This window comes from Ranitomeya variabilis, chromosome 1, assembly GCF_051348905.1.
Source record: "Ranitomeya variabilis isolate aRanVar5 chromosome 1, aRanVar5.hap1, whole genome shotgun sequence".
NCBI lineage: Eukaryota > Metazoa > Chordata > Amphibia > Anura > Dendrobatidae > Ranitomeya > Ranitomeya variabilis.
The window spans coordinates 350,435,514-350,448,077 of NC_135232.1; the positions used below are offsets into that span (position 1 = coordinate 350,435,514).

General features: G+C 41.2%; 1 protein-coding gene across 1 annotated transcript in view; it reads right to left on the reverse strand.

The window, feature by feature from the left end:
• Window positions 1-438: 438 nt before the first annotated feature.
• Window positions 439-12,564, reverse strand: part of LOC143818487 (contactin-associated protein-like 4) — a 696,988-nt gene continuing 684,862 nt past the window's right edge. Inside the window, exon 24 of the mRNA XM_077299784.1 lies at window positions 439-2,433. Within this exon, the coding sequence (XP_077155899.1) occupies window positions 2,234-2,433 (200 nt within the window). The 3' untranslated portion in view covers window positions 439-2,233. The remainder of the gene's footprint in view (window positions 2,434-12,564) is intronic.

Genomic DNA, 12,564 nt, shown 5'->3' on the forward strand with positions numbered 1-12,564 from the left:
TCTTTCTAGGAAGAGGTGGGCCAGCAGAATAATTCTCTCTGGTGGACCCAGGCAACCCCAGTTCGGCACTGCATGTAAAATACACCGATATGTCATTTTACAACAAAGCTTTCACCTCAGAGCATTATCATATTATTTCATAGATAAAAAGCAAATCTTCTTTGACAATCTAAACAGAAAGCTGAAGCTTGTGTGAGGAAGCCAATAATTAAGATCTTTGAAAAACTTCAACTCGCTGCACAAATCTCTATTCTTCAAAATGCAAGTGACTTGGATATTGAATCTGTTAGAATTCTCATTTAGAAAAGATTGGCTTTACTAAGGCAACATGCGATTATGAAAAAAAGATTTATGCCTGTGACACTCGTTTTTCATTTACATACATGAGGCATAAGTTTCTCTTCTATTTTGTTTTTCTCAAAGAGTTTCTTTTTATTTGGACCATTTTTGTGTTAGAAAAGTCACTAGAAAACATTTTGGGACCCCTCGTCATCATCTCTAACTTAAGGAAAAAAAGCAAGAAATATTTTCTTAAGCACCGGAAAAGAATCACATATATTTATCATCATCAAGTGCCATTTGAAACCAATGAATGTTCTATGTAATGTAGGAAAGGATAGATCCTCCAGAGAAAGAGACACAACTCTCTACTTGAGCTAAAAAAACAAGGATTCTGAACAGAAGAGCAACCAAGATGTCAAGGTGCAATGGTGACATGGGGCATACTCTAAATCAAGAGAAACAAAGTTTTGATCTTAATCACAGATGTAGATTTAATTTCAGATTAGTGAGATTATGGACTCTCTACCACAACATGTTGATTCAACAACAAAAAAAAGAGGGTCAGCTTGCCTTTATTGAAAATATAATATTACAGTTTGTATTGTAGGTTATGGATCCAGAGAACTAGTCTGATTGCCATATGAGGAGTTGGGAAGAAGTTTTTCCGCTACTACAGGGAAATAAGCATCTGCCTTATGGAGTTTTTGTCTTCCATGTTAGGTTACAGATTGAACTCAATAAACTAATGTCAACTGTCATCCTTAAAAAAATATGAAATTATGAAACAGGGAAGGTGCTTTCATCAACTCATGATAGCATAGGTTTTCAAATTTGGATAACCCTAATCGATAAAATGTTCTAGACACATATAAACATTTGGATTAATATTAGAATGTTAAATTACAATTTTCCAGCTGGTAAATTCATGATTTTTTCCAAGCCATGTACTATCACAATATTTATTCTATAGCTTAGCCCTTCCAATGACTACATTAATATATTTTAGAAATAATTCATTACACTGTAAAAGATACTCAAACTGTAAAAGACATGAATGATTCCCCCTAGTTGTTGGCATTGTGCAGATGGGGAAGCAGTTTTCACAAAACTGATTATTCCTGAATCCTCTGTGCTTATTGTATTTGTTAATCTATGTTCAGAAGACAAATAATAGACAAATTAAGCAACGTATTTCATTTTGGCATGGAACTTGACCAACGGCGAGAAGTCCATGAAAATTTTGGTAGTGCATGGGACAAATATTTTACAGTTTGTAATATCGGTTCAAACCACATTTATCGTTAAATTGCATCTATTTTATGAAAACACTACTTTTTTTTCTACACACTGGGAAAAATTACCTTTCAAAAAATACTTTACTGTGTAGCTAAAGATCTGTATTACCTGTACCCACTTTAATGCTTATTTACAGATAAATGTATTTTATTCAATTAAATGTAATGAGATTTTATTGTCTCTTTTAGGGGTTATTTGTGGTACTATACCTGAAGTAGAAGATCACAATAGAAAACACAATATAACTCTCCTTAGATCGAGAAGATACAGTTCAGATTTAACCAATAACAAAATGTTTCAATCACACAGACATAATTAAAATCTTCAATTTTAAAATAGTCTGGAATTAATAATTTAATATGGAATTCTGTAAGTCTGAAAAGTCACATCAGAACAATCTGAAACTACCAACAATAAGAGTGTACAATACAGTGATCGCCATCATTGAAATTAATTGAGCACGAGAAGCTTGTCATTTTAAGAGGCATACGTCTCGGTAATCACCGTGGTTGATCATATGCAGTTTAACACAAGACTTTTCCATTGTTCGCTTGCAGTGCATGTTTAATGCTTGTTTTGTTGTTCATCTAGTGAGTGCCCCTTGCTTAGCAAGAAAGTCTGTCTATCTCATTGTTTGGGCCACAATGAAAACATATTAAAAAAAGTATTCTTTTTGACTTTCGTTGATTGCATTTTGCATACTGATGTCGGCTTTCAGTGTGGCTGCTGCTTCTACATTGTTCTCATGTTCGGATTCTTTGGCTTCATTTTTTTTATATGCATTCTTCTGGAGATAAATTCTTATTGCAATGCCAGCAATGCATAACAGGATGAATACTGCAGCAGATATTACACCTATGGAAATGGTAATAGAGATAAATGAAAAAGAAAATGTAATATTTCAAGTGTGATACTGTAGTTATACGTTCTAATAAATACACAGTAGGGTTCTCAATTTACATACATTAGTTTCTTACATCTGATTTATCGAAAGCAAGTTTTAATTTAATCTCTACTAATTTGGAGTAATCATAAGCAGACTGTATTAGCAAAACATCGAAAACCTGCTGTTTTTAATGACAGTGAATAAACAGTAAATTTAATATGATAAATTACTTAATAGTGTAAATTGTTGGACACATTTTTTACCTTTAACCCTGTGTCAGGTGCAATAGGCCTGACAGGCACAGCTCATACATTTTTGTTTCCCCCTTCTGTCCAAGGCGACAGGGATCCCGCCCCTTTCAGTTCCTTTCTATCTTTAGGTGCTGCTTGAATCCCCTCCAGAGCAGGAGTGACCTCCATGGCCTCTCAGGCTATTTGCAATTGAAGATTCTCATTTTTGAATGTTCATACTTTCTGGGGGGTTTTCATCACAATTGGTTATTTTGCTCGTTTCTTGAATTAACCCCTTTCTGACATTGGACGTACTATCCCATCGAGGTTGGGTGGGCCCGTATGACCAGCGACGGGATACTACGTGCAGTGCAATCGGCGGCGCTCATGGGGGGAGCGCGGCCGATCGCGGCCGGGTGTCAGCTGATTATCACAGCTGACATCCGGCACTATGTGCCAGTAGCGGTCACGGACCGGCCCCGGCACATTAACCCCCGGCACACCGCAATCAAACATGATTGCTGTGTACCAGCGGTACAGGGAAGCATCGCGCAGGGAGTGGGCTCCCTGCGGGCTTCCCTGAGACCCCCGGAGCAACGCGATGTGATCGCGTTGCTGCGAGAGTCTCTTACCTCCTCCTCGCTGCAGGTGCCCGGATCCAAGATGGCCGCGGCATCAGGGTCCTGCAGGGAGGGAGGTGGCTTACCGAGTGCCTGCTCAGAGCAGGCGCTTGGTAAGCCTGCAGTGCTGTAAGTCAGATCAGTGATCTGACAGAGTGCTGTGCAAACTGTCAGATCACCGATCTGTGATGTCCCCCCCCGGGACAAAGTAAAAAAGTTTTAAAAAAATTTCCACATGTGTAAAAAAAAAAATAAAAAATAAAAAATCCTAAATGAAGAAAAAAAATTATTATTCCCACAAATACATTTCTTTATCTAAATAAACAAAAATAAAACAATAAAAGTACACATATTTAGTATCGCCGCATCCATAACGACCCCACCTATAAAACTGTATCACTAGTTAACCCCTTCAGTGAACACCATTGGAAAAAAAAAAACAGGCAAAAAACAACGCTTTATTATCATACCGCCGAACAAAAAGTGGAATAAGACGCGATCAAAAAGACGGATATAAATAATAATGGTACCGCTGAAAACGTCATCTTGTCCCGCAAAAAACGAGCTGCCATACAGCATCATCAAAGAAAAAATAAAAAAGTTATAGTCCTCAGAGTAAAGCGATGACAAAATAATTATTTATTATATAAAATAGTTTTTATCGTATAAAAGCGCCAGAACATAAAAAAATGATATAAATGAGGTATTGCTGTAATTGTACTGACCCGAAGAATAAAACTGCTTTATCAATTTTACCAAACGTGGAACGGTATAAACGCCTCCCCCATAAGAAATTCATGAATAGCTGGTTTTTGGTCATTCTGCCTCACAAAAATCAGAATAAAAGTGATCAAAAACTGTCACGTGTCCGAAAATGTTACCAATAAAAACGTCAACTCGTCCCGCAAAAAAAAAAAAAAGACCTCACATGATTCTGTGGATCAAAATATGGGAAAATTATAGGTCTCAAAATGTGGAGACGCAAAAACTTTTTTGCTATAAAAAGCGTCTTTTAGTGTGTGATGGCTGCCAATCATAAAAATCTGCTATAAAAAATGCTATAACAGTAAATCAAACCCCCCTTCATCACCCCCTTAGTTAGGGAAAAATAATAAAATTAAAAAAATTTATTTCCATTTTTCCATTAGGGTTAGGGTTAGGGTTAGGGTTACGGCTAGGGTTAGGGTTAGGGTTAGGGCTAGGGTTAGGGCTAGGGTAAGGGCTAGGGTTGGGGCTAGGGTTGGGGCTAGGGCTGGGGTTAGGGTTGGGCTAGGGTTGGAGCTAAAGTTAGGGTTAGGGTTGGGGCTAAAGTTAGGGTTGGGGTTTGGATCACATTTACGGTTGGGATTAGGGTTGGGATTAGAGTTAGCGGTGTGTCAGGGTTAGGGGTGTGGTTAGGGTTACCATTGGGATTAGGGTTAGGGGTGTGTTTGGATTAGGGATTCAGTTAGAATTGGGGAGTTTCCACTGTTTAGGCACATCAGGGGCTCTCCAAACGCGACATGGCATCCAATCTCAATTCCAGCCAATTCTGCAATGAAAAAGTAAAACAGTGCTCCTTCCTTTCCGAGCTTTACCGTGCGCCCAAACAGGGGTTTACCCCAACATATGGGGCATCAGTGTACTCGGGACAAATTGGACAACAACTTTTGGAGTCCAAGTTCTCTTGTTTCCCTTGGGAAAATATAAATTTGGGGGTTAAAAATCATTTTTGTGGGAAAAAAAGATATTTTATTTTCACGGCTCTGCGTTGTAAACTGTAGTGAAACACCTGGGGGTTCAAAGTTCTCACAACACATCTAGATAAGTTCCTTGGGAGGTCTAGTTTCCAATATGGGGTCACTTGTGGGGGGTTTCTACTGTTTGGGTACATCAGGGGCTCTGCAAATGCAGCGTGATGCCTGCAGACCAATCCTTCTAAGTCTGCATTCCAAATGGCGCTCCTTCCCTTCCGAGCTCTGCCATGCGCCCAAACAGTGGTTCCCTCCCACATATGGGGTATCAGCATACTCAGGACAAATTGTATAACAACTTTTAGGGTCCAATTTCTCCTGTTACCCTTGGGAAAATACAAAACTGGGGGCTAAAAAATCATTTTTGTGGAAAAAAAGATTTTTTATTTTCACGGCTCTGCGTTATAACCTGTAGTGAAACACTTGAGGGATCAAAGCTCTCAAAACACATCTAGATAAGTTCCTTAGGGGGTCTACTTTCCAAAATGGTGTCACTTGTGGGGGGTTTAATGTTTAGGCACATCAGGGGCTCTCCAAACGCGACATGGTGTCCCATCTTAATTCCAGTCAATTTTGCATTGAAAAGTCAAATGGCGCTCCTTCTCTTCCGAGCTCTGCCATGCGCCCAAACAGTCGTTTACCCCCACATATTGGGTATCGGCATACTCAGGACAAATTGCACAACAACTTTTGGGGTCCAATTTATCCTGTTACGCTTGTGAAAATACAAAACTGGGGGCTGAAAAATCATTTTTGTGAAAAAAAAGAATTTTTATTTTCACGGCTCTGCGTTATAACCTGTAGTGAAACACTTGAGGGATCAAAGCTCTCAAAACACAACTAGATAAGTTCCTTAGGGGGTCTACTTTCCAAAATGGTGTCAATTGTGGGGGGTTTAATGTTTAGGTACATCAGGGGCTCTCCAAACGCGACATGGCGTCCCATCTTAATTCCAGTCAATTTTGCATTGAAAAGTCAAATGGCGCTCCTTCCCTTCCGTGCTCTGCCATGCTCCCAAACAGTCGTTTACCCCCACATATGGGGTATCGGCGTACTCAGGACAAATTGCAAAACAACTTTTCTTGTCTAATTTCTTCTCTTACCCTTGGGAAAATAAAAATTTGGGGGCAAAAATATAATTTTTGTGAAAAAATATGATTTTTTATTTTTACGGCTCTGCATTATAAACTTCTGTGTAGCACGTGGTGGGTCAAAGTGCTCACCACACATCTAGATAAGTTCCTTAGGGGGTCTACTTTCCAAAATGGTGTCACTTGTGGGGGGTTTCAATGTTTAGGCACATCAGGGGCTCTCCAAACGCAACATGGCGTTCCATCTCAATTCCAGTCAATTTTGCATTGAAAAGTCAAATGGCGCTCCATCCTTTCCGAGCTCTGCGGTGTGCCCAAACAGTGGTTTACCCCCACATATGGGGTATCGGCGTACTCAGGACAAATTTTACAACAACTTTTGGGGTCCATTTTCTCCTGTTACCCTTGGTAAAATAAAACAAATTGGAGCTGAAATAAATTTAGTGTAAAAAAATGTAAATGTTAATTTTTATTTAAACATTCCAAAAATTCCTGTGAAACACCTGAAGGGTTAATAAATTTCTTGAATGCGGTTTTGAGCACCTTGCGGGGTGCAGTTTTTAGAATGGTGTCACACTTGGTTATTTTCTATCATTTAGACCCCTCAAAGTGACTTCAAATGAGATGTGATCCCTAAAAAAAAATGGTGCTGTAAAAATGAGAAATTGCTGGTCAAATTTTAACCCTTATAACTCCCTAACAAAAAAAAAAATTGGTTTCTAAATTGTGCTGATGTAAAGTAGACATGTGGGAAATGTTACTTATTAAGTATTTTGTGTGACATATCTCTGTGATTTAAGGGCATAAAAATTCAAAGTTGGAAAATTGCGAAATTTTCAAAATTTTTGCCAAATTTCAGTTTTTTTCACAAATAAACGCAAGTTATATCGAATAAATTTTACCATTATCATGAAGTACAATATGTCTCGAGAAAACAGTGTCAGAATCGCCAAGATCCATTGAAGCGTTCCAGAGTTATAAGCTCATAAAGGACAGTGGTCAGAATTGTTAAAATTGGCCCGGTCATTAATGTGCAAACCACCCTTGGGGGTAAAGGGGTTAATAATGCAAAATTTCTGAATATTTTGTAGAAATATGTAGGGTATTCTTACAAACAAGAGGGTTTTCTTAGAAATGAACTCTCAGGCACATTGCTCACAAACAAGTAATAATAATTTCTGATCTGCTATGATATGATAATATGACCTGCCAAGTTTGCTTTTCTCTGCAAATGTGTTTCTTCTGCTGAACTGTTAATGTCTGAATCTGAGTTAATATGACTCCAGTAATGTCTAAGTGTCTTAAAATTAAGGTTTTTTTTCTAATTTTAATGTTCAGCAATAGTTATGTCCTGAAAACTGAAGGCTATTTGGCGGTAGTTGTGAAATTTGGGTACTTTTTTGTTTTGTCAGGTTTATGGTTATTAAATGTTTTTTTTCTTTCCTCTGATTTTGTGTAATCTCTTTTAATACATCCCTAGAAAAGGTCAATTATTAATGTAAGATCCCAGAAATAGAGATAATTAGATATTATAGGCAGTTTTGAACAGCTGACATGTGCCCGCAATAGCGGTGGGAGAAATCGTGATTCACCCGCCGCTATTAACTAGTTAAATGCCGCTGTCAAACGCAGACAGCGGCATTTAATCGGCGCTTCCGGCCGGGCGGCCGGAAATGATCGCATCGCCAGGCCCCGTCACATGATCGGGGGTCAGCGATGCTTCTGCAGAGTAACAAATAGAGGTCCTTGAGACCTCTATGGTTACTGATCGCCGGTAGCTGTGAGCGCCACCCTGTGGTCGGCGCTCATAGCACACCTGCATTTCTGCTGCATAGCAGCGATCTGATGAAAAATGGAGACGCTACGAGTATCGGAAAATAGCGCAATTTTTTTTCTTTAGCAAAGCTTGGAATTTTTTTTCACCACTTATATAAAAAATAACCTAGTCATGTTAGGTGTCTGTGAACTCATACTTCCCTGGAGAATCACAATGGCAGGTCAGTTTTAGCATTTAGTGAACCTAGCAAAAAAAGCCAAACAAAAAACAAGTGTAGGACTGCACTTTTTTTGCAATTTCACCGCACTTGGAATTTTTTTCCCATTTTCTAGTACACGACATGGTAAAACCAATGATGTCGTTCAAAAGTACAACTCGTCCTGCAAAAAATAAGCCCTCACATGGCCATATTAACAGAAAAATAAAAAAGTTATGGCTCTGGGAAGGAGGGGAGCGAAAAACGAACACGGAAAAATGGAAAATCCAAAGGTCATGAAGGGGTTAATGTGACATTTCATTGAACATGACCTTTTTCTAGCATAGACCTGTAGGTTATGTGCACATTTTATGAACATACTGACTGTAAAGTTATTAAACTATACTCGGTCACAAAGTGTTTGTTAATTTAAGAAAGAACTTTATTCACATAAACAATACACACAATTAGAAGAGCTTTGGATATTCTTAAAGGTTGGGGGGACGTTGTATTCAAACCAGCCAATAAAGGCGGTAATCTGGTGATATGGCCCCACACCCAATATGAGAAGCAAGCATACAAACTCTTGGACAACAAAGACTGCTACAAGAAATTGGCTTGTAACCCTATGAGGTCCTTTCAGGACCAACTAAGTGACATTTTGGAGAGGGAATTCCAGGAAGGCACAATCCCTAAATGATTATGGGAACTAATCAGGAGTATGCACCCAAGGATGCCTACATTATATCTTTTACCCAAAATACACAAAGACCCCCCATTGACCCTCCGGGAAGACCCATTGTGTCAGGTAATGGGGGTCTTTGTGAGATTATCACCCAAGTCCTTGACTAATACCTCAAACCTCTGGTTAGTCAACTGCCATCATTCATTAAGGACACTAAAGCAGCCCTGCATAGACTGGATAATCTCCAGTTGGGTCCCAATAGCGTTATGGTCACCGCAGATGTGAAGGCACTTTATACCTCGATTAGGCATGTAGACGGGATTAGAACGGTGGCTTGGTATTTGGAATCAAGCAATTTAGACAAAAAATTAGTACAGCTATTGTTGGAATTATTGGAATTTATGCTTTCACATAATGTCTTTGTCTTTGGGCATGGCACGTTGTTATGGTTCTCAATGGCAAGAGAACATAGCCCAGCAAACATAAGAACTAGCTCTTGGAAGGATGGAAACTAAACTGACCATGAACTAAACCTGCCGCACAACTAACAGTAGCCGGGTAGCGTAGCCTGCGTTTTATCCCTAGACGCCCAGCGCCGGCCGGAGGACTAACTAATCCTGGCAGAGGAAAATATAGTCCTGGCTCACCTCTAGAGAAATTTCCCCGAAAGGCAGACAGAGGCCCCCACAAATATTGGCGGTGATTTTAGATGAAATGACAAACGTAGTATGAAAATAGGTTTAGCAAAATTGAGGTCCGCTTACTAGATAGCAGGAAGACAGAAAGGGCACTTTCATGGTCAGCTGAAAACCCTATCAAAACACCATCCTGAAATTACTTTAAGACTCTAGTATTAACTCATAACATCATAGTGGCAATTTCAGATCACAAGAGCTTTCCAGACACAGAAACGAAACTACAGCTGTGAACTGGAACAAAATGCAAAAACAAACAAGGACTAAAGTCCAACTTAGCTGGGAGTTGTCTAGCAGCAGGAACATGCACAGAAAGGCTTCTGATTACAATGTTGACCGGCATGGAAGTGACAGAGGAGCAAGGCTAAATAGCGACTCCCACATCCTGATGGAAACAGGTGAACAGAGAGGATGATGCACACCAGTTCAATTCCACCAGTGGCCACCGGGGGAGCCCAAAATCCAATTTCACAACAGTACCCCCCCTCAAGGAGGGGGCACCGAACCCTCACCAGAACCACCAGGGCGATCAGGATGAGCCCTATGAAAGGCACGGACCAAATCGGAGGCATGAACATCAGAGGCAGTCACCCAAGAATTATCCTCCTGACCGTATCCCTTCCATTTGACCAGATACTGGAGTTTCCGTCTGGAAACACAGGAGTCCAAGATTTTTTCCACAACGTACTCCAACTCGCCCTCAACCAACACCGGAGCAGGAGGCTCAACGGAAGGCACAACCGGTACCTCATACCTGCGCAATAATGACCGATGAAAAACATTATGAATAGAAAAAGATGCAGGGAGGTCCAAACGGAAGGACACAGGGTTAAGAATCTCCAATATCTTGTACGGGCCGATGAACCGAGTCTTAAACTTGGGAGAAGAAACCCTCATAGGGACAAAACGAGAAGACAACCACACCAAGTCCCCAACACAAAGCCGAGGACCAACCCGACGCCGGCGGTTGGCAAAAACCTGAGTCTTCTCCTGGGACAACTTCAAATTGTCCACTACCTGCCCCCAAATCTGATGCAACCTCTCCACCACAGCATCCACTCCAGGACAATCCGAAGATTCCACCTGACCAGAAGAAAATCGAGGATGAAACCCCGAATTACAGAAAAAGGGAGACACCAAGGTGGCAGAGCTGGCCCGATTATTGAGGGCAAACTCCGCTAAAGGCAAAAAAGCAACCCAATCATCCTGATCTGCAGACACAAAACACCTCAAATATGTCTCCAAGGTCTGATTCGTCCGCTCGGTCTGGCCATTAGTCTGAGGATGGAAAGCAGACGAGAAAGACAAATCTATGCCCATCCTAGCACAGAATGCTCGCCAAAATCTAGACACGAATTGGGTACCTCTGTCAGAAACGATATTCTCCGGAATACCATGCAAACGGACCACATTTTGAAAAAACAGAGGAACCAACTCGGAAGAAGAAGGCAACTTAGGCAGGGGAACCAAATGGACCATCTTAGAGAAACGATCACACACCACCCAGATGACAGACATCTTCTGAGAAACAGGAAGATCCGAAATAAAATCCATCGAGATGTGCGTCCAGGGCCTCTTCGGGATAGGCAAGGGCAACAACAATCCACTAGCCCGAGAACAACAAGGCTTGGCCCGAGCACAAACGTCACAAGACTGCACGAAGCCTCGCACATCTCGAGACAGGGAAGGCCACCAGAAGGACCTTGCCACCAAATCCCTGGTACCAAAGATTCCAGGATGACCTGCCAACGCAGAAGAATGAACCTCAGAAATGACTTTACTGGTCCAATCATCAGGAACAAACAGTCTACCAGGTGGGCAACGATCAGGTCTATCCACCTGAAACTCCTGCAAGGCCCGCCGCAGGTCTGGAGAAACGGCAGACAATATCACTCCATCCTTAAGGATACCTGTAGGTTCAGAATTACCAGGGGAGTCAGGCTCAAAACTCCTAGAAAGGGCATCCGCCTTAACATTCTTAGAACCCGGCAGGTAGGACACCACAAAATTAAACCGAGAGAAAAACAACGACCAGCGCGCCTGTCTAGGATTCAGGCGTCTGGCGGACTCAAGATAAATTAGATTTTTGTGGTCAGTCAATACCACCACCTGATGTCTAGCCCCCTCAAGCCAATGACGCCACTCCTCAAAAGCCCACTTCATGGCCAAAAGCTCCCAATTCCCAACATCATAATTCCGCTCGGCGGTCGAAAATTTACGCGAGAAAAAAGCACAAGGTCTCATCACGGAGCAATCGGAATTTCTCTGCGACAAAACCGCCCCAGCTCCGATTTCAGAAGCGTCGACCTCAACCTGAAAAGGAAGAGCAACATCAGGCTGACGCAACACAGGGGCGGAAGAAAAGCGGCGCTTAAGCTCCCGAAAGGCCTCCACAGCAGCAGGGGACCAATCAGCAACATCAGCACCCTTCTTAGTCAAATCAGTCAATGGTTTAACAACATCAGAAAAACCAGCAATAAATCGACGATAAAAGTTAGCAAAGCCCAAAAATTTCTGAAGACTCTTAAGAGAAGAGGGTTGCGTCCAATCACAAATAGCCTGAACCTTGACAGGATCCATCTCGATGGAAGAGGGGGAAAAAATATATCCCAAAAAGGAAATCTTTTGAACCCCAAAAACGCACTTAGAACCCTTCACACACAAGGAATTAGACCGCAAAACCTGAAAAACCCTCCTGACCTGCTGGACATGAGAGTCCCAGTCATCCGAAAAAATCAAAATATCATCCAGATACACAATCATAAATTTATCCAAATAATCACGGAAAATGTCATGCATAAAGGACTGAAAGACTGAAGGGGCATTTGAAAGACCAAAAGGCATCACCAAATACTCAAAGTGGCCCTCGGGCGTATTAAATGCGGTTTTCCACTCATCCCCCTGCTTAATTCGCACCAAATTATACGCCCCACGGAGATCTATCTTAGAGAACCACTTGGCCCCCTTTATGCGAGCAAACAAATCAGTCAGCAGTGGCAACGGATATTGATATTTAACCGTGATTTTATTCAAAAGCCGATAATCAATGCACGGCCTCAAAGAGCCATCTTTC